The 25,900-nt window shown below is 43.5% G+C and overlaps 1 protein-coding gene across 2 annotated transcripts in view; it reads left to right on the forward strand.

The window, feature by feature from the left end:
- RAB31 (RAB31, member RAS oncogene family) overlaps positions 1–25,900 on the forward strand; it is a 150,905-nt gene that overhangs the window by 58,219 nt on the left and 66,786 nt on the right. For both annotated transcript variants that reach the window (XM_033178352.1, XM_033178351.1), the window contains exons 2-3: positions 5,903–5,982; positions 22,842–22,923. In XM_033178352.1, coding sequence (XP_033034243.1) covers positions 5,903–5,982; positions 22,842–22,923 — 162 coding nt within the window. The remainder of the gene's footprint in view (positions 1–5,902; positions 5,983–22,841; positions 22,924–25,900) is intronic.

Genomic DNA, 25,900 nt, shown 5'->3' on the forward strand with positions numbered 1-25,900 from the left:
CTCTTATTTCGTTGAGCAGTGGTTTGTAGTTCTCTTTGAAGAGGTCCTTCACATCCCTTGTAAGTTGTATTTCTAGGTATTTTATTCTCTTTGTAGCAATTGTGAATGGGAGTTCACTCATGATTTGGCTCTCTGTTTATTATTGGTGTATAAAGATGCTCGTGAGTTTTGCACACTGATTTTGTATCCTGAGACTTTGCTGAAGTTGCTTATCAACTTAAGTAGATTTTGGACGGAGAAAATGGGATTTTCTCAATATACAATCATGTCATCTGCAAACAGAGACAATTTGACTTCCTGTCTTCCTATTTGAATACCCTTTATTTCTTTCTCTTGCCTGGTTGCCCTGGCTAGAACTTCCAATGCTATGTTGAATAGGAGTGGTGAGAGAGGGCATCCTTGTCTTGTGCCAGTTTTCAAAGGGAATGCTTCCAGCTTTTGCTCATTCAGTGTGATACTGGCTGTGGGTTTGTCATAAATAGCTCTTATTATTTTGAGATACATTCCATCAATACCTAGTTTATTGAGAGTTTTTAGCATGAAGTCATGTTGAATTTTATCGAAGTCCTTTTCTGCATCTATTGAGATAATCATATCATGTGGTTTTTGTCGTTGGTTCTGTTTATGTGATGGATTATGTTTACTGATATGCGTATGTTGAACCAGCCTTGCATCCTGGGGATAAAGCCAACTTGATCGTGGTGGATAAGCTTTTTGCTATGCTGCTGGATTCAGTTTGCCAGTATTTTATTGAGGATTTTTGCATCGATGTTCATCAGGGATATGGGCCTGAAATTTTCTTTTTTTGTTGCATCTCTGCCAGGTTTTGGTATCAGGATGATGCTGGCCTCATAAAATGAGTTAGGGAGGAGTCCCTCTTTTTCTGTTGTTTGGAATAGTTTCAAAAGGAATGGTACCAGCTCCTCTTTGTCCTGGGAGGTATAATTGTTCATCTGGAGGGGTAGGAAGCTTGAAGAAGCTTGAAGGAGTCCAGGAATGAATCAAGTATTAGTGCTTGGTTTGCATGGATTGCTATTGCCTAGCGTTTTGTGTGGCAGCAGCCAAGAGGGTGTGGTTCCTGATTTCATAATTATAGATTTACATGTGATTAATAAGTGTGATGACAATTCAAATAGCAGAGGTTGTCATTTCAGAATAAGTGGTTGTTCTCAGAGAGGAATCTCACATGAGGGATCCATTTCCCAGGAAATAGATGGAACCAATTGCTGGGCATGAGCACCTCTCTGATATCAACTATACGAATGAGTATACAATGAAACACTGTCAGGCCCACAGGTAGGGTTTTACTATACTTTATTTCAGGTTCTGGCGTCAGAATTGAGTTTATTCTAATGTCTCCCCACCAGTCAATAATTTGAGCATCTTTCATTACTGTTAAGGCTGCAGCGGCTGTCTTCAGAGCCTGTCAGGCTATGAGTAACTTGAGCTATGCAACGTGAAACCAGAAAGCACTAATAAAGTACTTGTGAGTTCCAGAAATTTGACTTTTTTTTTTTTTTTTTTAAGAAATTTAGGCTGGTGTGGTGACTCACGCCTATAATCCCAGCATTTTGGGAGGCTGAGGCGGGAGGATCACTTGAGCCTGGGAGTTTGTGTTAGCCTGGCCCACATAGCAAGACCTTGTCTCTGCAAAAAAAACCCTAACATTTAAAATTAGCTGGGTGGGGTGGTGCACACCTGTAGTCTTGGCTACTGGAGAGGCGGAAGCAAGAGACTCACTCGAGCCCAGGAGTTCGAGGCTGCAGTGAGCTATGATTATACCACTGCATTCCAGCCTGAGTGACACAGCAAGACCCTGCCTCTTAAAAAAATAAAGGAAAAATGTTCACTTAGAGAAGTTGATTTAACCTAGTAAGAGCCTTAAGAGGTTTTGACTAGGACTCAAAAGTTTGGTTCTGACTCTACCAACCAGCTATGTGACCTTGAGGAAGTCACACGGTTTCCTTTTGACCAAAACGAGGGGACTGGACAAGATGGCATGTGGTATTCTCAGAATCTTATGAAATGGAAAAAAATATACATAGACCGGTTTCCATCAGTGTGACCCTCAAGACAGGCCTCTCTGGACCTGGGTGTCTCTTCCAAGGCTCCTTCTTCACCCAGTAGGCTTCATTCTCTTTTCCGAGTCCTACCTCTGTGTCTTCACATGCGACAGCCACGATTCCCCTGGCACGTTCTTTGTGTGTGTGTCACAGGCCCCGCGAGGTTCCTGCGGGGAAGGGCAGTCCCAGCGTGGAGTGGGACTCCTTAGCCTGGCTCCTGGCTCGTCCTCAGCAAACCGCGGGTAGGGTGTGCCCCTGGTGGTCGGCCGAGGAACAGCAGTCGCCCTGGAGGTCGGGAGCTACATGCACTTGAGCGGTCCCAAGCCAGGGGTCAGAGAAGATTCAATGTTGTTTTTTGTAGAAATGTTTCCTTTTCTGGGACAAGCTAAAACTTTGTCTATCCTTTTGTCCTGTTCTTTCTTTCCTATCAGGTGTGTAAGAGTGTACGTTTGACAGTGCATTATAAAAGAGGTGAAAGTTAAAATGTTTTAAAATAAACAGTGACTAGGTTGTTTGACTGAGAAATCAGTGCTTACATCTACCTTTGCGCAGACTTGCTGCTGTAACTATTCAGACACGTTGGCGCTGGCGCTTGAGCCCTTTGTGGAGGATGATGAGTAGAGCTGAACCTTGAGCACTGTCAGGTGGCTTTTCCCTTTTCCACCTGCGAGGGCATTTTGGGGCTGGCCTTGCAGGATTTTTTTTGGCTGCTTTGAGACTTGTGTCCATTGTTTTGAGCACATCCCTTGGGACACTAAATGATAGATTCCAAAGGGGTGTTCTCCAGAGCAGTGCTCCCTCCGAGAAGATGCACCCTCAGCCCTGTGCCCCGAGGGCACGTGAGGGAACGGAGCAAGCGCCTGCAGCCTAAGGAGGAAGGCCCCAGGGCAGACAAAAGCCAGGCGAGGTTTCTCGCTGGGTGATAGGGTGAGCCTGGATTTCAAGGAAGGAAAAAAGGAGTAAATCGAGAGTTGTCTCCTGAGCTCAGGGGGGCCACAGGTGAGGCAGCCCCGTCCCACCACTGTGTGCTGGTCCTCCTGCCGTGTGGCTGGCCCTGCTTAAGAACTCCTGGAGGCCAGGGAGGGTGGAACGGTATCTCCCTGCCAGTGGGGTCTAGCCTGCTGTTGGCATGGGAAAGGAAGGGTTAGGGGAAAGACTGTAGGGTGAGTGAAGAAGGAATGAATGAAGGAATGAATGGAGGAGCCCTGAGAAAGAGAATTCCTAAACTGCGATGGAGAAAGGTAGAAATGAGAGTGGTCGGTGTTGGGGAGAGGTCCCCACCCTGCCTTCTTGGCAGTTTGGAGGAATCAGCTGGCCTCACGAAAGGGTGCTGCCTGCCGCAAGGGGCGTTTTCCTAGTCTTCAAGGGCAGGGCAGGGCAGGGCAGGCTGTCACAGTTCCTCGGTGTCCAGTTTTTGGGGGTTATGTGGGCTAAAGCCTGGCAAGGATTTGCTCCTCCACAGGGGACTTAAGAACAACTGAGATGAAAAGAGTTGTGGTTTGGGGGACTGCGAGGGAACATGAGCCAGAATCCATACTTGGGGTGCAGCTCAGAAAGAGCAGCGGCATCGATTGGCATCTCATGAGCTGATGTTTTAATTCTGCCGTCACCTCTTTGAACTCTGTGCATCGGTCTGCACGATGCAGGTAAACAGCAGCTGTGGTGCTGTGTTTGTTAGGGCTAGAGTCAGTGCAGGCTGCGCTCCCTGGGAGGCGAGACCTACTGGAGAGGGATTTTCAGATGAGTGTTAAAAGCCAGGTCCCCTGTTGCCCCAGGTTTGCTGGAATTGTCCCCCAAACACAGGACTGAGAAGGAGTAAAAAGAATTCAGATTGCCAGCTGGTATTTCAAATCCCATTTCATATTTCGGTGTCTGAATAAAACCACATTTCTCTGAATTTCAACATTTTGTCCTTGATCTTTTGGCTTTCAAATTTATACCTTTAATGTAAGAGAACCGAATCAACGATTTTTTCCTTTCCTCAATAAATGACTTGTTTCCCCTTTGTTTATCATTTTCAGAGCGCCTCCGTGATCCTTTCAGTAGGAGCATGTCGGCGATGGCGATCTGTGTTGATAAAGCCTCGGGTCCTGTGCCCTCTGCCCTTCCTGCCTCTCTCAGAACAGAAGCCATTAGCAACTGAGGGCAGATGCTTTTTTCTACTTTCTTCTACTTTTTGGGCACTTCCAGACTTTATTTTCTAACTCCTCTTTGAAATTTTAATTTCTACCATCATATTTTTAATTTTTTTTTTTTTTTGAGATAGAGTCTCGCTCTGTCACCCAGGCTGAGTGCAACGGCACAATCATAGCTCACTGCACCCTTGAACTCCTGGCCTCAAGCAATCGTCCTGTCTCAGCCTCCCACATAGCTGGGACTACAGGCCCATGTCACCACACCCAGCTAATTTTTACATTTTTTTGTAGTCAGGGGTCTTGCTGTGTTGCCCAGGCTGGTCTTGAACTCCTGGCCTCAAGTGTTCATCCTGCTTTGGCCTCCCAAAGTGCTGGGACTGCAGGTGTCAGCCACTACACCTAGCCATATTTTAAATTTCTAAGAGATTAGTTTTATTCTCTGAATGATCTTTAAAAATAGCATCCTGTTCTTTTGTGTGTGTGTGTGTGGAGGGGAGCATATAAATGTCTGGTATTTCTTAGTGTTTGTATTGAAAAAGTTAAAAATACAAGTTGAAAGCTGTGTTTGTTATTGGGGTTTGTCAACTGCTGCACACATGGCCTTTGGTGAGGGGATCCCAAATATCAGGAACTCGAGAGCTTTTTTTCTCTAACCTAAAGGGGAGCCCTCACTGCTTCTGTGTGGGCTTATCCAGCGTAGGTCGAACAGCACCTGGCCCCTCCCTTACCTGTGCCTGATGTCCCCAAGCCCAGCTCTGTCTCAGGCAGGCTTCCTGGAGAGTAGAGCCCTGACCCTGGTCATGTGGCCTGGGGCTTCCAGGGTGTGTTGTTGTGGGGCTTTCAACTGATGTGTTTGTAGCCGCGCCCTCCAGTGCTTGATGTTTTCTGAGGTTCCACAGCACCAATTGGCTTTTGCTTCTCTATTGGCTTCTCTCCCTGCCAGCAGTTCGGTTTCAGCTTCTTGATTCTCAGGGACCGCTTGTCCTCCTGGATTTTGTGGATATCACTTGTCTGGTGTTGTCTCTTTTCCTATCTCTTTGACCTTGTGAATTTGTGTCTTTCATTTCTCAAACCACATGACAAGGGCTTTGAAAGGGAGGGATATAAATGCGTGCGTTCAGTTCCCAGTGTGTAATTGGACCCTTGCCCTAATCAGCTTTAAAGAATTATTTAAGAGAGAAAGAACTGAGACAAGACCATCATATAACTAAGCAAACTTTGGCAGTTATTACCCAACCATCAGATTGTAAAGAGAAAATGCTAGAAATGTAGAAATTAGAATTAATAGGTCTTATAGGATGATACCTAGAGAGACAGATACGTGTCTTTTAAATGCAAGGTTTTGAACAGAGTGGATTCTGTTTCTGCCTAAACAATGCGGTATGTTCGTGTACTTCTTCTCTAGACCCCGCCCAATATTTCAGAATTTCTGAAAATACATCCAAGGCGAACATGCTCATTTTTGGTTAAATATTGTTGACGTCAGACATGTTTCTGAAACTTATTTTTACCATACTTCCTTTCTTTCTGTGAAAGCAATACAATGTGATTATAGAAAATACTGATAAGAAATAGAAGAAAATATCCCCCCACTCCTTCTCCCAGTCTCATCAACCATTAAATAGCCAGGCCTGTCCTCTGGTTATCTGTGAGGTCAGAGTTGCCTCCGTTCATCTTCATGGTTGTGTCCTCCTTCTTTTCTAGGACACTGGGGTTGGGAAATCAAGCATTGTGTGTCGATTTGTCCAGGATCACTTTGACCACAACATCAGCCCTACTATTGGGTAAGTTCCTCTATGTCGTTCTCTTTCACGTTGCTTCCTTTCACAGCATCAGAATGGCCACTCTGTCTGTGCCTGAGCCTGCAGGCAGGGCCGCAGTTTTCATCCCAGCCACTGAGAATCGATCCCAGCTGTAGACTGACAGAAATTCAGGGACTTCTGAGTATGTGCCCAGGCTTACTGTCCCTGTCAGCCATTTTTTTTCCTAGTCAGCCTTCCTCACGCTACCTCCCAAGGTCATTTCCTTGATCTCCAAGAGCATTATTCTGCAAATCTTGGAGGCGTTATTTCCAGATGGAAGACGATACACAGAGCAAACCCCTAGTAGTTCTGCTGTAAGTTGCCTGCTAGTAAACCCTGAAAATGCCATCCACCCATACCTCACCACTGTCTGGAAAGTCTGTGGAGCAGATTGACTTTCCCTTTTCTGGAATTATCTTTTTTCTTTTTTTTCTTGAGACTGAGTGTTGCTCTGTCACGTTGCCCAGACTGGAGTGCAATGGGGTAATCTTGGCTCACTGCAACCTCCACCTCCGGGGTGGATTCTTCTGCCTCAACCTCCTGAGTAGCTGAGGTTACAGGTGTGAGCCACCACACCTGGCTAATTTTTTTGTATTTTCAGTAGAGATGGGATTTCACCATGTTGGTGAGGCTGGTCTTGAACTCCTGACTGAAAGCAATCCACCTGCCTCGCTTCCCAAAGTGTTGAGATTACAGGCATGGGTCACTGTGCCCAGCCCCTTTTCTGGACTTATCTAATGCCAGCATTTCCACTCTCGTGTGTGGGGAGGGGTGGAAGTGCATGTTAAATTCTCCTGAGCTGGGGTGCATAAGTGTTTTCCTGTGCATCTCCCCTTTCCAGTGGGCTCTTTGGCCGCCTGTGCTTTGGCTCTGCTGTTTGGGAAATGCCTGCTTTTTCTCTCTTAGAGCTTGGCCTCCGCTTATTTTTCACCCTGAGGATATCAAGTCTTTGCAGGCAATGTCTGTCTGTCTGTATGTTTTGGGAAACCCGTAGGATTGTTGAGAATGGGAGATGGTATCAGAAGTGGAGAAAAATCATGCTGGGGAATAAACAGATGCTCAAGAGTACTTGGCTGATAGGCCAGTGGTTGGAACTGTGTAGCTGAGAAAACCCACATTTTATAGTTTAAAAATGACTTAAAGAAACATACTCATGAAAATATCAAGAATTAGGAAAGGTCTGACATTTTACCCTAATTGCAGCCTGCAACTTGTTAACAGGTTAACAGTTGTGACTTGTTAGCCTGACTCAGTTTCAGGGATGCTGGCAGAAGACAGAAGACCCCCGGGTCAGAGACAGAAGCAATAGCAATAGCCAGAATATTCGCATTTTGCATTGGTTCCACCAGTCCAGATTTCCATAGGGTGACATTAGAGTCAGAGACCTCATATGTAGGAGGTTGTGTGACGGGAGAGGAACCCCAAGCTGAAGGAACCCAAATCTTCTACACAGGGCAGTGAGCACGTCTGTCCTCAGCTAGAGAAAGGGGGACTCTCCCCTCCAAGGATGCTTGCTGTGCAGGTTGATCATCCCTAATCCAAAAACCTGAAACCCGGAATGCTCCCAAATCTGAAACTTTTGAGTGCCAAAATGACGCTCAAAGGTGATACTCAAAATGCTCATTGGGATATTTCAGATTTTGGAATTTCAGTTTTGGGATGCTCAACTAGGTAAGTATAATGCAATTATTGCAGAATTAAAAATCTGTATATCCAGCCGGGAGCGGTGGTTCATGCCTGTAATTCTAGCTCTTTGGGAGGCCTAGGTGGGCAGATCACATGAGGTCAGAAGTTCAAGACTAGCCTGGCCAACATGGTGAAACCCCGTCTCTACTAAAAATACAAAAATTAGCCAGATGTGGTGGCGCACGCCTATAGTCCCAGCTACTTGGGAGGCTGAGGCAAGAGAAAGTGGTGGTTGCTGAGATTGTACCACTGCCCTCCAGCCTGGGCAACAGAGCGACACTCCATCTCAAATAAATAAATAAATCCAAAATTCGAAATACTTCTGGTACCAAACATTTTGGATAAGGGATACTCAACGTGTACAAGCATCCTTGAAAACACAATCCAGAAAAAAGCGTTTACTTGCAAATTGTACATGGTGTGAGAGACCATAAAGAATTGTCTCCCAACATAGGTGCTTATATGATAGGTATACTTTTTATGGAAGAAATTCTTTTCACTCTGCTCTGGGATGTACTTTTTTCTCCCTCTCTTATTTTTCACTTTGTGTCTGTGTGTGTGTGTTTTTAATAATAAAAAGCAGAACTGATAAGAGTGATTAACTGTGAAATATGGTTCCAGAAGATGGAGGAGAGATTTGTGCCTTCTACTTTCTAAACTGTTGTTTAAAAATTTTTTTTAATAAATTTCTTTTGTAGGCCGGGCGCGGTGGCTCAAGCCTGTAATCCCAGCACTTTGGGAGGCCGAGATGGGCGGATCACGAGGTCAGGAGATCGAGACCATCCTGGCTAACATGGTGAAACCCCGTCTGTACTAAAAAAATACAAAAAAACTAGCCGGGTGATGTGGCGGGTGCCTGTAGTCCCAGCTACTCAGGAGGCTGAGGCAGGAGAATGGCGTAAACCGGGAGGCGGAGCTTGCAGTGAGCCGAGATCGCGCCACTATACTCCAGCCTGGGCGACAGAGCGAGACTCCGCTCTCAAAAAAAAGAAAAGAAAAGAAATTTCTTTGTAATGACGTTTTTTATTTTTATTTTTATTTTTTTTTTTTTGAGACGGAGTCTCGTTCTGTCGCCCGGGCTGGAGTGCAGTGGCCGGATCTCAGCTCACTGCAAGCTCCGCCTCCCGGGTTCACGCCATTCTCCTGCCTCAGCCTCCCGAGTAGCTGGGACTACAGGCGCCCGCCACCTCGCCCGGCTAGTTTTTTGTATTTTTTTAGTAGAGACGGGGTTTCACAGTGTTAGCCAGGATGGTCTCGATCTCCTGACCTCGTGATCCGCCCGTCTCGGCCTCCCAAAGTGCTGGGATTACAGGCTTGAGCCACCGCGCCCGGCCTGTAATGACGTTTTTTTAAAGTAAAAAAGACAGTGCAGTGCATACTCATACCACAAATTATGGGCAGTACATAAAAATGACAAGCGTCTAAGTGTTAAGCATAGGTATAGGCATCATAAATAGGGTGGTTACGTAATTTTGGTCATAATCTCTTGGTCAAAGAAAGTTGCTGTGCCAGCCCAGATTAAAGGGGGAGGAGACACAGGCCACCTTGTGGTGGGAGGACCCATGTGTGCCTGGAGGGAGGGTGGGGGATGGATTGCTGGTACCATTTTGGAGACAAACATAGTTGACAGTGTTTTGTCTAGTAAATGCATTTCGGTGGTTTGGAGTTTTAAAAACCTTGTATATTACAATTGACCCTTGAACAACTCGGGGATTAAGGGTGCTGACCCCTGAATGGTTGAAAAACCACCTATAACTTTTTGTTTTTTGAAATGGTACTTGGCTCAAAAGTCTGGCTCTGTCACCCAGGCTGGAGTGCAGTGGCACAGTCTTGGCTCACTGCAACCTCCACCTCCCCAGTTCAAGCGATTCTTCTGCCTCAGCCTCCCAGTAGCTGGGATTACAGGTGCACGCCACCATGCCCAGCTAATTTTTGTGTTTTTAGTAGGGACAGGGTTTCACCATGTTGGCCAGGCTGGTCTTGAACTTCTGACCTCAGGTGATCCACCCTCCTTGGCCTCCCAAAGTGCTGGGATTACAGGCGTGAGCCACTGTGCCCAGCCCCATGTATAACTTTTGACTCCCCCAGAACTTACCTGCTAATACCTGACCATTGACCTGAAGCGTTATGGAGAACATAGTCAATTCACACAGATTTTGTATGTGATATGTATTATATACTGCATTCTTACAATAAAGTAAGCTAGATAAAAGAAAACATTACTAAGAAAATCATAAGGAAGAGAAAATATATTTACTATTCATTAAGTGGAAATGGACCATCATAAAGGTCTTTATCCTCATTGTCTTCATATTGAGTCAGCTGAGGAGGAGCAGGAAGAGGAGGGGTTGGTCTTGCTGTCTTGAGGGTGGGAGAGGCAGGAGAGATCGACTCAGAAGTGGGCCCATGCCATTCAAACCCGTGTTCAAGGGTCAACGGTCTATGGAAACTCTCTACACTTTCTGCTTAGTTTTTCCTGTAAACTAAAAGTGCTCTAAAAAACTGTTATTAGTTTAAACACTATGTCTTAGTTTTAAACATTATGAACAAATTTATACTATACAGAAATATATAAAATAGAAAGTGAAGTCGGAGGATTTTGCTAGCTCTTCAATCTCACATTCTTCAATTTACATAACCAATATTTAGAGTCTGAAGTGCATGTTTAACATATTTCTTATAAGTACTTTCTGTGGACATGCAGGTACACAAGTAGATAATTTCTAAAAATGAAAACACATCACACTTTACCTAACAAGCCACAACATACATTCCCAGTTCACTTAGGTCCTCCTTATTCTTTTTCATGGCTGATTGCCAGCCTCTGGGAAACTGAGTCAGGCTGCCAAGTGATGACTGTTAACTTGTAAACAATTAGGGTATAATGCAAGTATGCCCCGTGTGTATACTAAAAATTTATTAGTTCTTTATCTGGAAATCAAATTGAACTGGCATGCTGTATTTGTATTTGCTGAATGTTGCAATCCTCACCTCACCCCTCCTTTGGGCTTAAGCCAGGCTGGTTGGGTTTCCGAGTCTTGCAACCAAAGGGACCTCAATAGAAGCAGGCAGTTGTGCAATAGGGGCTTAGACAGGTGACTCAACTTTAATTGTGACACAGACAAGATTAAAATCTAATTTTTTGATTATAAAAGTTCATGTTCGACTGGGCGTGGTGGCTCCTGCCTATAATCCCAGCACTTTGGAAGGCTGATGTGGGTGGATCATTTGAGCCCAGGAGTTCAAGACCAGCCTGGGCAACAGGGTGAAACTTGGTCTCTACAAAAAAATACAAAAATTAACTGGGTGTAGTGGCATGTGCCTGGAGTCCTAGCTACTTGGGAGGCTGAGGTAGGAGGATCACCTGAGACTTGGAGGTTGTGGCTGCAGTGAGCCATGACTGTGCCACTCTACTCCAGCCACAGCAACAGAGTGAAATACTGTTCCCAAAAAAAAACTGTATGTTCACTCTAAAAAAACTCAAAGAACACAGAATTCATGAAACTAGGAATCTTAGGGTACATACAGTTTTTTTTACTCTGTGTTCTACTTAATGTATTTTGAACATTGTTTTACAGTGTCACATAATCTTCAAAAACATGTTGAAAATATTTTTTCTGATTATACAAGTATTATATACTCATCATAAACAACTGAGAATGAAAAAAAATAAGGAAAAATATTTTAAAAACTCATAATCTACCTCTTAGAGGTAACTACTGTAAACACTTTGTTATTTTCTTCCAGCCCTTTTCCTGTATAAGTGTGTATATGCGTTATTTATTCAACATCATTTTGTGAATTTCATGCCATTAAATAGTCTTTAAAAACAATTTTTAATGGTTGTATTTTTCACTTCAGGCATTTAGGTTGTTTAAATACTTTTGTACTTTTATAAATAACGTTATGAGGCTAGACATGGTGACTCATGCCTATAATCCCAGCACTTTGGGAGGCCAGGGCAGGTAGATCACCTGAAGTCAGGAGTTCAAGACCAGCCTGGCCAACATGGTGAAACCCCATCTCTACTAAAAATGCAAAATTAGCCAGGCATGGTAGTGCACGCCTGCAGTCCCAGCTACCTTGGGAGGCTGAGGCAGGAGAATCACTTGAACCCGGGAGGCAAAGGTTGCAGTGAGACAAGATTGTACCATTGCACTCCAACCTGGGTGACAGAGTGAGACTCTTGTCTCAAAAAACAAAACAAAACAACACGTAAATAAATAATGTTATGATGCACCTCGTTGGGCATAGATATCCACGTATACTGCTGATATTTCTTTAGGTTAAACTCTTAGCAATGGAATAATTTAGTCCAAGAATAAAAATATATTTAAGGCTCTTGATGGATATAGCCAAATTGTTTTTTGGAAAGGTTATCTCTGTACCAGCTTTAGGTATATATATATCTTTTTTTTAAAACAATTTTTTTTTTTTTTTTGAGACGGAGTCTCGCTCCGTCTCCCAGGCTGGAGTGCAGTAGCCGGATCTCAGCTCACTGCAAGCTCCACCTTCCGGGTTCACGCCATTCTCCTGCCTCAGCCTCCTGAGTAGCTGGAACTACAGGCGCCGCCACCTCACCCGGCTAGTTTTTTGTATTTTTTAGTAGACACTGGATTTCACCATGTTAGCCAGGATAGTCTCGATCTCCTAACCTCGTGATCCGCCCGTCTCAGCCTCCCAAAGTGCTGGGATTACAGGCTTGAGCCACCACGCCCGGCCAACAATTTTTAACTTTATGAAATTGTGAAAGTTTGTATGATTTTGAATTATTTTCCTCTAAACTTCAAACATTAGCATTTTCTCATAGCTTAATGTTTCTTTGTTAACACAATTTTACGTGATGGCAGCATGGTATTGTGTGCTGTTCTTTTTTCTTTTTTTTTTTTTTTGAGACAGAGTCTTCTCTGTCGCCCAGGATGGAGCTCAGTGACGCGATCTTGGCTCACTGCAACCTTTATCTTCCAGGTTCAAGCAATTCTCATGCCTCAGCCTCCCAAGTAGCTGGGACTACACGTGCTCGCCACCACGCCTGGCTATTTTTTGTATTTTTAGTAGAGAGAGCGTTTCACCGTGTTGGACAGGCTGGCCTCAAGCTCATGACCTCAGGTGATCCGCCCACCGTGGCCTCCCAAAGGAGTTTACAGGCGCAAGCCACTGCGCCTGGTCCTGTTCGCTTTCTACTTCGTCCCTTGCTTTTCCTCTGGAGTCAATGTTAGGCTCAGCCCCTCCACCCTTATGTATTTTCTTCTTGATATAATTTAACTTCTTGATTTAAAAGTTGATGAAAATTTTCCTCTGGAATTTTGAGAAAATGTTTTCAAACACCAGTTGCAGAAAAATAAAGCTAGTGGAAACAATTTCTAAGTGACATATGCAGTTTTCCTGGAAGGTGGCATAAATGGAACACTTTTAAAACATTTGAGTGCTTTTCCAAAAGCTGGTAGATTCGGTGGGCTGAGGAACTGGCTTGTATTAATAGATTTGATTTGTTCAGCCTTCACAGTGCTGTAAAGACTTTAAGCCAATAGTGAAGAATCAGGAGACTTGCACGTAATAAACTTGCATTCCTGGTTTCTCTTGAAAAATCAGTGGGTTTGGAGCCCTGGTGCTCACTCCCAGGTAGTGGGAGCCATCTGGTACCGCTCTGCATGGGTGCCAGGCCTCCCAGCTTCACGCCATTCCCGCTAGGTGTTGTTACTATTATGTTCATCAGTATTAATGTTCACACCTAGCCCGCGTCACTCATTTATATGTCCTGCCTGGTCCGTAGACTTTTCAGTTCCTGGTCCCAGCACTGCCTTCTTGGCAGTAACCCTGCTGGCCGCCCCGAGGCCCAGGGCGGTTAGGGGACTTGCCTAGGTGCACACAGCCCGTGAACAGCCCACTCATGGCTCACACCAAGTGAGTCCACTCTCAAAGCCCACCCTGGTTCTTCCACTGGAATCACATGAGCATTGGTGAAAGGCCATGGGCTGTAAAATGCCATTGCTTCAGCATTAGAAGAGTTAATTCTTATGGCCTCTCTGACTCACACTGAAAAACCTTGGCTCTGCTATTCAAGCAGATTGCATTGACATCTTGAGTGTGTGTGTGTATGTGTGTGTCTCCCTTTTATTTCAACTTTTGTAAGGAAATTGTGTTACTTCTCTGCCAGATTTTGGTTTCCACAGATAATGAAGTCAGTTTAGCAGGGCCAGTGCGCCTCCCCCACCACTTCGGAGGGTAATCTACACAGAAGAAAAGTGCCTGAGGTTCTTGTTTGTTTGTTTGTTTGAGACAAGGTCTTGCTCTGTCACCCAGGCTGGAGTGCAGTGGCACAATCATGGCTCACTGCAGCCTCCACCTCCCAGGCTCAAGCGATCCTCCCACCTTAGCCTCCTGATAGCTGGGACCACGGGTGTGAGCCACCACACCTGGCTATTTTTAAATTTTTGTTTTTAATTAAATTTTTTTATTTTTGTGGAGATGAGGTCTCCCCATATTGTTGCCTAGGCTGGATGAGGTTCTTAAGATCAAAAGCTAGCAAAGACTTAAAAACCAACAACAAACCTCAGTCAACCAAAAAAAGCAATGATTGTCAGGGTCCTCATTTCAAATACTGAGAGTCTTTCTCCTAGTGGCGAGAGATCAGGAGCACAGAGGGATATGTGTATGTGAGGTGTGCCTTCCTACTATTATTAAAGTTGCTCCTCACAGCTCACTGTGAACCAAGGGGAATTTCACAGGTATCCATTTCCCTCTTTGTCCCTGCAAACACCTTCTGTTTAATGCAGAGTAGGTATTGGCCCCATTTCACAGAACAGGAAACTGAGGGGCTTTACGGGCTGTTTAATTGAGTCTGGCAGCGAGGGCCTCTGCATCCTCTTCCTGGTTATGCCACTACATTCTTCTTTCACCAGGAACTAGGCTGTCTTCTGGGATCTGGGTTTTCCCCCCTTTACCTGCACTGTGAAGGGGTTGGACTGGATATTTAATATTTTTTTCTAACATTTTAAAGGCATGAACTTAGTTTTCTAACCCTAAGGAGAACTTTTTAAGGGTAGTAGGGTTGCTGTATTATTTCTCCCAGCACCTAGAATATATTGAAGAATAAATGAAAATCTGACTAACATCAGAAGTGAAAACAAAAACAAAACACACAAAAACAAAATGTTGATAGAGTTGTCTAGTAAAATTTTTAAATGAGTTTATGAAAAAAAAATGAATGAAGTTAAAGGGCAAATGTTAAACTGGAAAAATATTATTTGAAATATATTACTACAAAAGGTTAGTGGAAATTACTCAAAAAATGAATAAGAAAAGGCTGAATACCTCAGTTGAAAAGTGGGCCAAGGTCATGAACTCGAGAAAAATTCCTTTACAAAGAAAAGTACAAGTGAACAATAAATGTTAAAATGATATTTAAACTTGTGATAAGCATAATGAATATAAGAATAAAATATTTTCTAATACATTGAAAGAAATTTGAAAGATTAATAATAGTTGAGGAAAAGGCCATCTCATACACCACTATGGACAGGTAGGTTAGTACAATATAAGTTTGGCACAGGTAGCAAAAGTGGAGTGTATCTACTTTTATTTTATTTATTTATTTATATATTTTTAGAGACAGAGCCTTACTGTGTCGCCCAGGCTGGAGTGCAGTGGCATAATCATGGCTCACTGTACCCTTGACCTCCTGGGTTCAAGGGATCCTTCTGCATCAGCTTCCTGAGTAGCTGGGACCACAGGCAAAAGCCACTGTACCTGGTTGATTTTTTTTTTCTTTTGTAGATCCAGGGGTCTTGCTATGTTGCCCAGGCTGGTCTTGAACTCCTGGCCTCAAGTGATCCTCCCACCTTGGCCTCCCATAGTGCTGGGATTACAGGTGTGAGCCACCATCCTCAGCTCTACTTTTTAAAAACTAAGTCTAAGGATATAGTTGTGCAGGGACACAAAGATGTAAGTATAAGGATATTACTGAATCATTGTTGTAATAGTGAACAATAGGTAACCAAAATGGCCATCGTTAGGGTATCGAATAATTCCATGACATGATGTATGATCTTCAGTCATTTTAGATGATATTGATCTATATTCATAGAAATGGAAACATTTTAGATGATTTTTTTTTTTTTATTTTATTGAGACAGAGTCTTGCTCTGTCACTCAGGCTGGAGGACCGTGGTGTAATGTCAGCTCACTGTAATCTCTGACTCCTAGGTTCAAGCGATTCTCCTGCCTCAGTCCCCCACATAGCTGGGATCATAGGCACGTGCCACCACACCTGGGTCATTTTTGTATTTTTAGTAGAGACAGTGTTTTGCCATGTTGGCCAGGCTGGTCTCAAACCCCTGACCTCAAGTGATCTGCCCGCCTCAACCTCCCAAAGTGCTGGGATTACAGCTGTGAGCCACTGTGCCCAGCCAATTTTAGATGATATTGATCTTATATTTATAGAAATGGAAAGATTTCCAGGACATATAAAGTTGAGGAAAAGCAAAATTTAGATAGAGTATGATCAATTTTCAGAGTAAAAGTTATGTTAAAATAGATTGTCCTGCAAACTCAGAAGCAGATCACATGGAGGGGGTCACACTGCAGTGTGATTGACGTCAAGACCAGTGTTACTTGGGAAGAAGCCTGGAAGAGGAGAAAGGGGAACGAAACAGAGTCAGGAACAGCTCTTCTCAGGGATGCTGGACTTTCAGGGGTGTGGCGGTAAAATCCTCTGAGGGTGAGTGGGAGTGCTTGGACCCGGCACAGCATCCTTTATACAGGGACGTGATGTTGGAGAGCTACAGGAACCTGGTCTCCATGGCAGGAAATTCTCTTCCTAACCCACATATTATCTTCATGATGGAGCAAGGGAAAGAACCCTGGACAGTGGAGAGTCAAGTGAAAATAGCAGGAAAGCCGAGTGGGAACATATCAAAGGTGTGATCAGAGTGGTGCTGCAGCTCAGACAGAAACACATGCAGAGATCTTATCATGGTAGACAGCTTTCATCTGGTAGGGTGTCATGATACATATGTCATATTTGCATATATATAGGTTTTTATCTATGGTTCCTGGCTCCTAACTCCCAAGCTCTTGTTATAATCTTGGGGCACTTTAGGCCTCAGAAAACAGAATTGATGTCTGAACTTCTGTCCTCCTTTTACCAGCCCAAGGCAGGACTCTAATCTGATTGCAGGTCCTTCCAGTGAGAATCCTGCCCCACCCTCTAGAGGAAGGAATGCTGCACAGAGAGGCCAAGAGGAACCTGAACACACAGGCCTTGCTGGGTTTTGATCATGCACTTTTTGTCCGATCACGTTTCTACAAGATTGTTAAGAATGCCTCTGTAGGCCGGGCACAGTGTCTCCCGCCTGTAATCCCAACACTTTGGGAGGCCGAAGTGGGTGGATCACCTGAAGTCAGGGGTTCGAGGCCAGCCTGACCAACATAGTGAAACCCCTTGTCTACTAAAATTACAAAAATTAGCGGGGTGTGGTGGTGCATCCCTGTAATCCCAGCTACTCGGGAGGCTGAGGCAGGAGAATCGCTTGAACCCAGTTGCAGTGAGCTGAGATTATGCGACTGCACTCTAGCCTGAGCGACAGAGTCAGACTCTGTCAGAGAGAGAGAGAGAGAAAGGAAGGAAGGAAGGAAGGGAAGGAGAATGCCTATGTAATGAAGCCTCTGTCAAAGAAAAGAAAAGAAAGAAGGAAAGAAAGAAACAAAGAAAGAAAGAAAGAAAGAGAAAGAGAGAAAGGGAAGGAAAGAAGAAAGAAGGAAAAGAGAAGAAAGAAAAGAAAATATAATGAAGCCTCCATAAAAACTCAAAAGAAATGTGTTCAGGGCTCTTCTGGAGAGCTGAGGTTTCTGGAGAGCGGCGCCCAGGGAGGGCATGGCAGCTCTGTGCCCCTGTCTGCTTACCTTGCCCTAAGCGTCTCTTCATCTGTATCCTTTGCAATATCCTTTATGAGAAACTGGTCACTATAAGTGTTTCCTTGGGTTCTGTGAGCAGCTGAAGAAAATTAATCGAACCCAAAGAGGGGTTGATGGGAACCCCAACCTGAAACCCGTCGATCAGAAGTTCTAGAGGCCCGGACTTGGGACTGGCGTCTGTGGAGGAGCAGTCTTGGGTACTGAGCCCTCAACCTGTGGGATCTGACAGCGTCTCCAGGGAGAGAGTGTCAGAAGTGAATTGGAGGACACCTAGCTGGTATCTGCTGCTGGTGGTGGTCGAACTCCCCACAGATTTGGTCATAGAAGTCCTCTTCTGTGTTGATGGTTGTGCTGTGAGAGCAGAGGAAAAACATGGTTCAAGAGAGTTATCCCCTACACATCTGGCTTCTGGGAACTCTCTGCTTCCTTCTCTCGGAGGGATAGCTTTCCTATATGTGCAATCAAGGAATTATCCCCCGAAGGGAAAACTAATATGGGATAAATATTCCACACAGTGTCACTGGAGTGTGGCAAAGCCTTCAGTGTGCAGTCAGCACTTACAATCACGTGATCCATACTGGAGAGAAGCCTTCCAAATAAAATGAGTGTGGCAAGGGCTTCATGCACAATTCACTTCTCCCACAACATCCAATAGTTCATTCTTGGGAGAATCCTTACAAATGCAATGAGTATGGCAAACCTTTCATCATGAGTTCAAGCATTAATTGACATTAGAGAGTCCATACTAAAGAAAAATCATATAACTGTAATGTATGTAGCAGAGGCTTTATCCAGATTTCACACTCACTAGACATCAAAATAAGCATTTTTGATGAAACCACAGAAATGTAATGTGCCTGCTGAGGCTGTCGCCCAGAGATCAAAACTGTAGAACATCAGAGGAGTCAGATGAGGAATGTGACTCAGTCTTTAGTTCTCCAAGGTTAACTTTCAACATTTCACACTGCAGAACAATTACAAGTCAAAATATGTTAAAACTCATGACATGATATCTATCAAAGGTACCAGGATGTTGGGCAGTGGCCAGTTACCTTCAGGTTATAAAATATTATATTCAATTATTTAAAGTTTCTTGAAAAGACTACGTTACTACTTACAACTTTCAGCTTGAACTTTGAAATAAAAGGGATGGAAATCCAGAATATACAAGCAACTCAAACAACTTAACAGCAAAGAAAACCCAAATAAAATGTTTTAAATTGGACAGGAAATTTGAATAGACATTTCCGAAAAGACATACAAATGGCCAACAAGTTTATGGAAAAATGCTCAACATCACTGTCATCAGGGAAATGCAAATTAGAAACCACAGGAAGATATCATCTCTCTCCAGTTAGAATGACTATCATTAAAAATACAAAAAATAACAAATGCTGGCAACGACGAAGAGAAAGGGAATTCTGGTACTCTGTTGGTAAATGAAACACTGGGTACATTAGTACAGCCATTCTGGAAGACAGTACGGAGGTTTCTCAAAAAAGCTAAAAATAGAACTGCCATACAATCCTGCAGTTCTACTACTGGGTATTTATGCAAAGGAGAGTGAATCAGTATATCAAAGGGATACCTGCACTCACTGATTTATTGCTGCACTATCCACAACAGCCAGGATATGAAATCAACCCAAGTGTCCATCAACAAATGAAGGGAGGCCGGCACGGTGGCTCACACCTGTAATCCCAGCACTTTGGGAGGCCAAGGAGGGTGGATCATCTGAGGTCAGGAGTTTGAGACCAGCCTGGCCAACATGGTAGAACCCCATCTCTGCTAAAGTAAATTACAAAAATTAGCCGGGTGTGGTGGCACATGCCTGTAATCCCAGCTACTTGGGAGGCTGAGGCAGGAGAATCACATGAATCCGGGAGATGGAGGTTGCAGTGAGTTGAGACTGTGCCACTGCACTCCAGCCTGGTAGACAGAGTGAGACCCTGTCTCAAAAAAACAAAACAAAACAAAAACGAATTCATAGGTAAAGAAAATGTGGTATGTATACACATTAGAATACATTCAGCCATAAAAAAAGAATGTAATCCTGTTGTTCATAGCAACACAGATGAGCCTGGAGGACATTTCATGAAGTGAAATAATCCAGACATGGAAAGATAAATACTACATGTTCTCACTTATGTGCAAGAGCTAAAAAGAAAAGAGCTCATAGAAGTAGAATAGAATTGTAGTTATTAGAAGCTGGGAAGGGTTGGGGGAGGGAAGGATAGGGAGAAGTTGGTTAACAGTTACAAAGTTACAGCTAGATGGGAGGAAAATATTCTAGTGTTCTATAGCACTGTAGGATGAATAAGGCTAACAATAATTTAGTGTATATTTTTGAAAAGCTAGAAGAGAGGATTTTGGATGTTCACAACACCAAGAAATGATAAATGTTCAAGGTGATGAATATGCGAATTATCTTGATTTGATCATTACACATTGCATACATGTATGTACATATCACTCTGTATCCCATAAGATGCATAATTATTGTGTATCAACTAAAAATAAAAGGAAAAAAATGAATAATCCCATTTAAAAAGTTGTATAAAAATAATTGGGAAGGACATAACACCATTTATTAGCAGTGACTATGGCTGGGTGGTGAAATATGATTGGTTTTTATTTCATTTTTGTTTTTTGAATTTCTTTTTTATGAAATACGTATGTTGCTTTTAAAATGGGAAAAGTAATAAAGATATTAACATTTTTGGAATATATTAGTTCTTCCCAGTTGTCTGGATATACGTTTTAAACACTTTTAAATAAATAAAGCAATAGATGTGGTTTTGATAATACTGGATCTTATCACTTAGAATACTTAGAATTTCTATTTAGTGCAATTGTGGGTTGGTAATTAGAACTCTCTAACAAGCCTTTGGTTTTTGTGGGGATAGTGTGGGACTTGCAGTAGACTTTTCTACTTGGGACTTCTGTAATCGGCTTCTTATTCTTAGAGGATTTAGAGGCTGAGGAAATATTACTATGATGAATCCTAGTGGACCAGGCTCGACTGTATGAAAGTAAGGGAAAGAATCCCTGACTCTTTACCTCTAACCCCCGGGGTCCATCTCCTAAGAATAAGAACATAATGAGGACGCCGTGATCATACCTAGAAAATTAATTTGAATCAATGATAATATCTTGCATATAGTGTGAATTTAAAATTTTTCAATGGTTCTTAAAATATCTTTTTTGAGGGGGTAGGGGGTGCAGGGTCTCGCTGTGTCACCCAGACTGCAGCGCGCTGGGGCAATCGTGGCGCTTTACTACCAGCCTCAAACTCCTGGGTTCAAGCTGTCCTTCTGCCTCGGTCTTTTGAGCTGCCAGAACTACAGGCTTGTGCCATAATGCTCAGCTGATTTAAAAATAATTTTTTTTTTTTTTTTTTGTAAAGAAGGAGTCTTGCTCTGTTGCCCAGGCTGGTCTCAAAATCTTGGCCTCAAGCCATCCTCCTGCTTCAGCTTCCCAAAGGGCTAGGATTACAGAAAAAAGAGCCACCACACCTGGCCAAATATATTTTAAAGCTGTTTTCCCCCTAATCTGGGATCCAGCCAGGGTTCATTTTATCTCTTTCCTCTCAATCTAGATTCTGGAAGAATCTCCCTGTATTTTTCTGGTTTGCTTCTCATGACATTGACTTATTTGAAGCATTCAGGCCAGCTTGTCTTGCAAAATGTTTCACATTCTACAATTTGCCTGATTGTTTTCTTACAATTAAATTGAGACTAAGCATTTGTGGCCAGAATGCTGTCTAGGCGATGTGTCTACTTCTTATTTCATCACTTCAGGAGGCTCTCATGCCAGGTTGTCCCACTCCTGGGGATGCTTGCTATTTTTTAATGAATAGGAAACTTTCTCTCATAAAAGTCAAGGCTATTGAATGTTCCTAGTATTTTTATACCCTTCGTGAGCACAAAGAAAATGCTTTTTTAAAGGAAATAGTAAGAAAAAGAAAATAGTAAGTGTTTCATGATCTACTGAGGCTTTAACGTCCTTTCTTTTTGGACGCAGAAAGGAGGAAAAATAATCCTTCCTTTTTTGTAGAGAAAACATAAATATGTGTTAAGCTGCCAATCTTCGTCCTTGAATTTATGCAAGCAGGTTGGGACTTAGATGTAGTATTCTATTAGTTGCTACTGGTGTTGGATTCATATCCAAAATTAATTTGAATCAATGATAATATCTTGCATATAGTGTGAATTTAAAATTTTTCAATTGTTCTTAAAATATCTTTTTTTGGGGGGTAGGGGGTATAGGGTCTCGCTGTGTCACCCAGACATAGTAAATACGTAAGGCAGCTTTTTTGTGTGTGTGGTACCATTGGAAGACCAAAACCATAACATGCCAACATACCAGCTGCTGTTTTCACTCTTGAGTATTGTAATAAGTTTTTAAAATCCAAGGTTGTATTCTTTCCTGAGATCTGGGGGTATTTTAATAATTGAAGCTAACTGGTTTTAGAAGCACAGTCTTTCTTTTTTTTTTTTTTTTGAGACGGAGTCTTGCACTGTCACCCTGGCTGGAGTGCAGTAGTGTGATTTTGGCTCACTGCAGCCTCCACTTCCCGAGTCCAAGTGATTCTCCTGCCTCAGCCTCCCAAGTAGCTGAGACTACAGGCACCTGCCACCACGCCCAGCTAATTTTTGTATTTTTAAGTTTTATTTTATTTTATATATATATATTTCATGTGTGTGTGTGTGTGTGTGTGACGAAGTCTCATACTGTCATCTGGGTTTGAAGTGCCATGGTACGATCTTGGCTCACTGCAACCTCCACCTCCCGGTTTCAAGCGATTCTCCTGGCTGGGACTACAGGTGCCTGCCACCATGCCACCACCACGCCTGGCTAATTTTTTGTATTTTTAGTAGAGACAGGATTTCATCATATTGGCCAGGCTGGTCTCGAACCCCTGACCTCGTAATCTGCCCACCTTGGCCTCCCAAAGTGCTGGGATTACAGGCGTGAACCACCGCGCCTGGCCAGAAACACAGTCTTTTGAATGTCTCCTTTGTTTTGTTTTGTTTCAAAACACCCAGTTGAACTAACAGAAAATGCAGATTTTTTTCTTTTGGGTGTCATGAATCTTCTAGCTCTTTTCTCCTCTTAGTGGTTCCCAAGGACCAGGGCTTTTTGGGGTCCTGCTAAGGTGTAGCATTTAACTTGTTTGACTTGTGAATCTTTGTGAAGAAACAATGCAGTAATGTGGAGATGTTGACTCTCTTTTTCAGGGCATCTTTTATGACCAAAACTGTGCCTTGTGGAAATGAACTTCACAAGTTCCTCATCTGGGACACTGCTGGTCAGGAGCGGGTGAGTATATGCTGTTTTTTGGGCTTTCCAGTGAAAATAAGATCAGTTTCTGAAGGTTTGTTTGCATTAGACAAGACTCTTGGTTGCAGGTGACAGAAACCTAGCTTGAAATGATGTAAGCAAAAATGAAATGTACTCATGAGCTATGTGAAAAGTCTAAGGGGGTACCTAGGGTGAGGCGGGGCTGAGTTCAGGTACCCCAAATGTGTATGAGAGGAGTCTATCTCTCTTTATTTCTGTTTCTCTCCATTTAGTGCAATTGTGGTTGCACTCTTGATTTGATTCATTTTTAGGCAGACTCACCCTCCCTTCTTGCCTCAAGTGTGGCAAGGATGGCCCCAACAGCATCCCTACACCTACCTTCAGCCTTTTTAGCAACTACCGGGTGAGCATGCACCTCTTCTGCAAGTGGGAACATACATCTTCGTGTCTCTGAGTTCTCATTGGCCTGCCTCAGGCCCCATGCCCACTCCTCAATGTCAGGTGGTACAGTGTTCTGGGGGGTTTGGCGCCCCTACCGGTGGGACCTGGCAGTACACTGACCCCTCAGAGGCAAGGGCTGGTGTCAGCCCCACCTAACCAGGTTGTCTGGAAGTCAGGTAGGCTTAGCACCCCAAGGAAAACCTGGGGTCTCTTACTGGAAAAATGGGTCAATGGATGTTGGGTTATCAAAACAGTGGATGACTTCTCTTCTACTCCTAATTGTCTTTATTTGCTGAAAATACGGAGAAGGCTATATATTTTAGAAGGTCATGCCTTTAGATTCAAAAAAGGGAATTGATGAATACTAACATAGTGTCTATTACAGGATACTTCATAATAGCTAGAGCGTATATTATAAAAGTTGCTGTGTCTTGCTATGTCTCCCAGGCTGGAGTGCAGTGGCACAATTATGGCTCACTGTACCCTTGACCTCCTGGGCTCAAGGGACCTGCCTGCCTCAGCTTCCTGAGTAGCTGGACTACAGGCACAAGCCATTGCACCTGGCTGATTTTTTTTTTCTTTTGTAAAGCCGGGGGTCTCACTATATTGCCCAAGCTCGTCTTGAACTCCTGGCATCAAGTGATCCTCCCACCTTGGCCTCCCACAGTGCTGGGATTGCAGGTGTCAGTCATAATATAAAAGTTGAGGCCAGACGCGGTGGCTTACACCTGTAATACCAGCGCTTTGGGGGGCCGAGGCGGGTGGATCACGAGATCAGGAGATCGAGACCATCCTGGCTAACACAGTGAAACCCCATCTCTACTAAAAATACAAAAAAAATTAGCCAGATGTGGTGGTGGGTGCCTGTAGTCCCAGCTACTTGGGAGGCTGAGGCAGGAGAATGGCATGAACCCGGGCGGCAGAGCTTGCAGTGAGCCGAGATCATGCCACTGCACTCCAGCCTGGGCGACGAGCAAGACTCTGTCTCAAAAACAAACAAACAAACAAACAAACAAATAAATAAATAAATAAATTGAAGCAGATAGCCAAGTAGAGATGACCAATACCTTGTCTTAGCCAAGAGCTGTTAGCCTGATTAAAATTACCAGAGTTGATGACTATGGAGTAAAATTGGTAGAATTTTCCCTTGTTTGATCCAAACTCAAATGTCACCTTTTCTACCTCCCTGTTTAAAATGTCACCACCTCCTTTTCTTGCCCTACTCCACTCACTTCCTGCTTCACTTTTCTCCACAGTTTTTATCATCTTCCAATATATTATTTAATTCACTTTATTTTGAGACAGGATCTTGCTCTGTCACCCAGGCTGGAGTGCAGTGGTGCCATCACAGCTCACTGCAGCCTCAAACTTCTGGGCTCAAGCAATCCTCCCACCTCAGCCTCCCGAGTAGCAGGGACCACAGGTGCTTACCACCACTCTGGGCTAAGTTTTAAAGTTGTTTTGTAGAGACAAGGTCTTGCTCTGTTGCCCAGGCTGGTCGTGAACTCCCGGGCTCAAGCAGTCCTCCTGCCTTGGCCTTCCAAAGTGCTGGAGTTACAGGTGTGAGCTACTGTTTGGAGCCTTAATTCGATTACTGATCTGTTTATTGTCTTTCTAAAAGGAAGAATCCAGGATTCAGGATAATCTATAATTTTCTTTATCATCTCCTAACTAATCAAGTGTTCGTTTATGTAATTTTCATTTTATTTAAATTCCCTTTCAAAACAAAAGTTCCTGTATTTGTAGATTAAAACATTTTAAAAACACTGCCGAAAGAAATCATAGGCGTAGACACAAATAAATGGAAACACATCCTATGCTCATGGATGGGTAGAATCAATATTATGAAAGTGACCATACTGCCAAAAGCAATCTCCACATTCAAGGCAATTCCCATCAAAATACCACCATCATTCACGGCGGGTGCGGTGGCTCATGCCTGTAATCCCAGCACTTTGGGAGGCCGAGGTGGGTGGATCATGAGGTCAGGAGTTCAAGACCAGCCTGGCCAATATGGTCAAACCCTGTCTCTACTAAAAATACAAAAATTAGTTGGGCATGGTGGCACACGCCTGTAGTCCCAAATACTTGGGAGACTGAAGCAGAAGAATCACTTGAACCCGGGAGGCGAAGGTTGCAGTGAGCTGAGATCATGCCACTGCACTCCAGCCTGGGCGACAGAGAGAGACTCTGTCTCAAAAAAAACAAAAAATGAAAAGCAACCACCGTCATTCTTCACAGAACCAGAAAAAAAATCCTAAAATTCATATGGAACCAAAAAAGAGCCCACATATCCAAAGCAAGACTAAGCAAAAAGAACAAATCTGGAGGCATCACATTACCTGATCTCAAACTATACTGTAAGGGCATAGTCATCAAAACAGCATGGTACTGGTATAAAAATAGGCATATAGACCAATGGAACAGAATAGAGAACCCAGAAATAAGCCAAATACTTACAGTCAACTGATCTTTGACAGAACAAACAAAAACATAAAGTGGGAAATGGGCATCCTATTCAACAGATGGTGCTGGGATAATTGGCAAGCCACAA

Source organism: Trachypithecus francoisi, unplaced genomic scaffold, assembly GCF_009764315.1.
Source record: "Trachypithecus francoisi isolate TF-2019V2 unplaced genomic scaffold, Tfra_2.0 Lachesis_group19, whole genome shotgun sequence".
In the NCBI taxonomy this organism is placed as follows: domain Eukaryota; kingdom Metazoa; phylum Chordata; class Mammalia; order Primates; family Cercopithecidae; genus Trachypithecus; species Trachypithecus francoisi.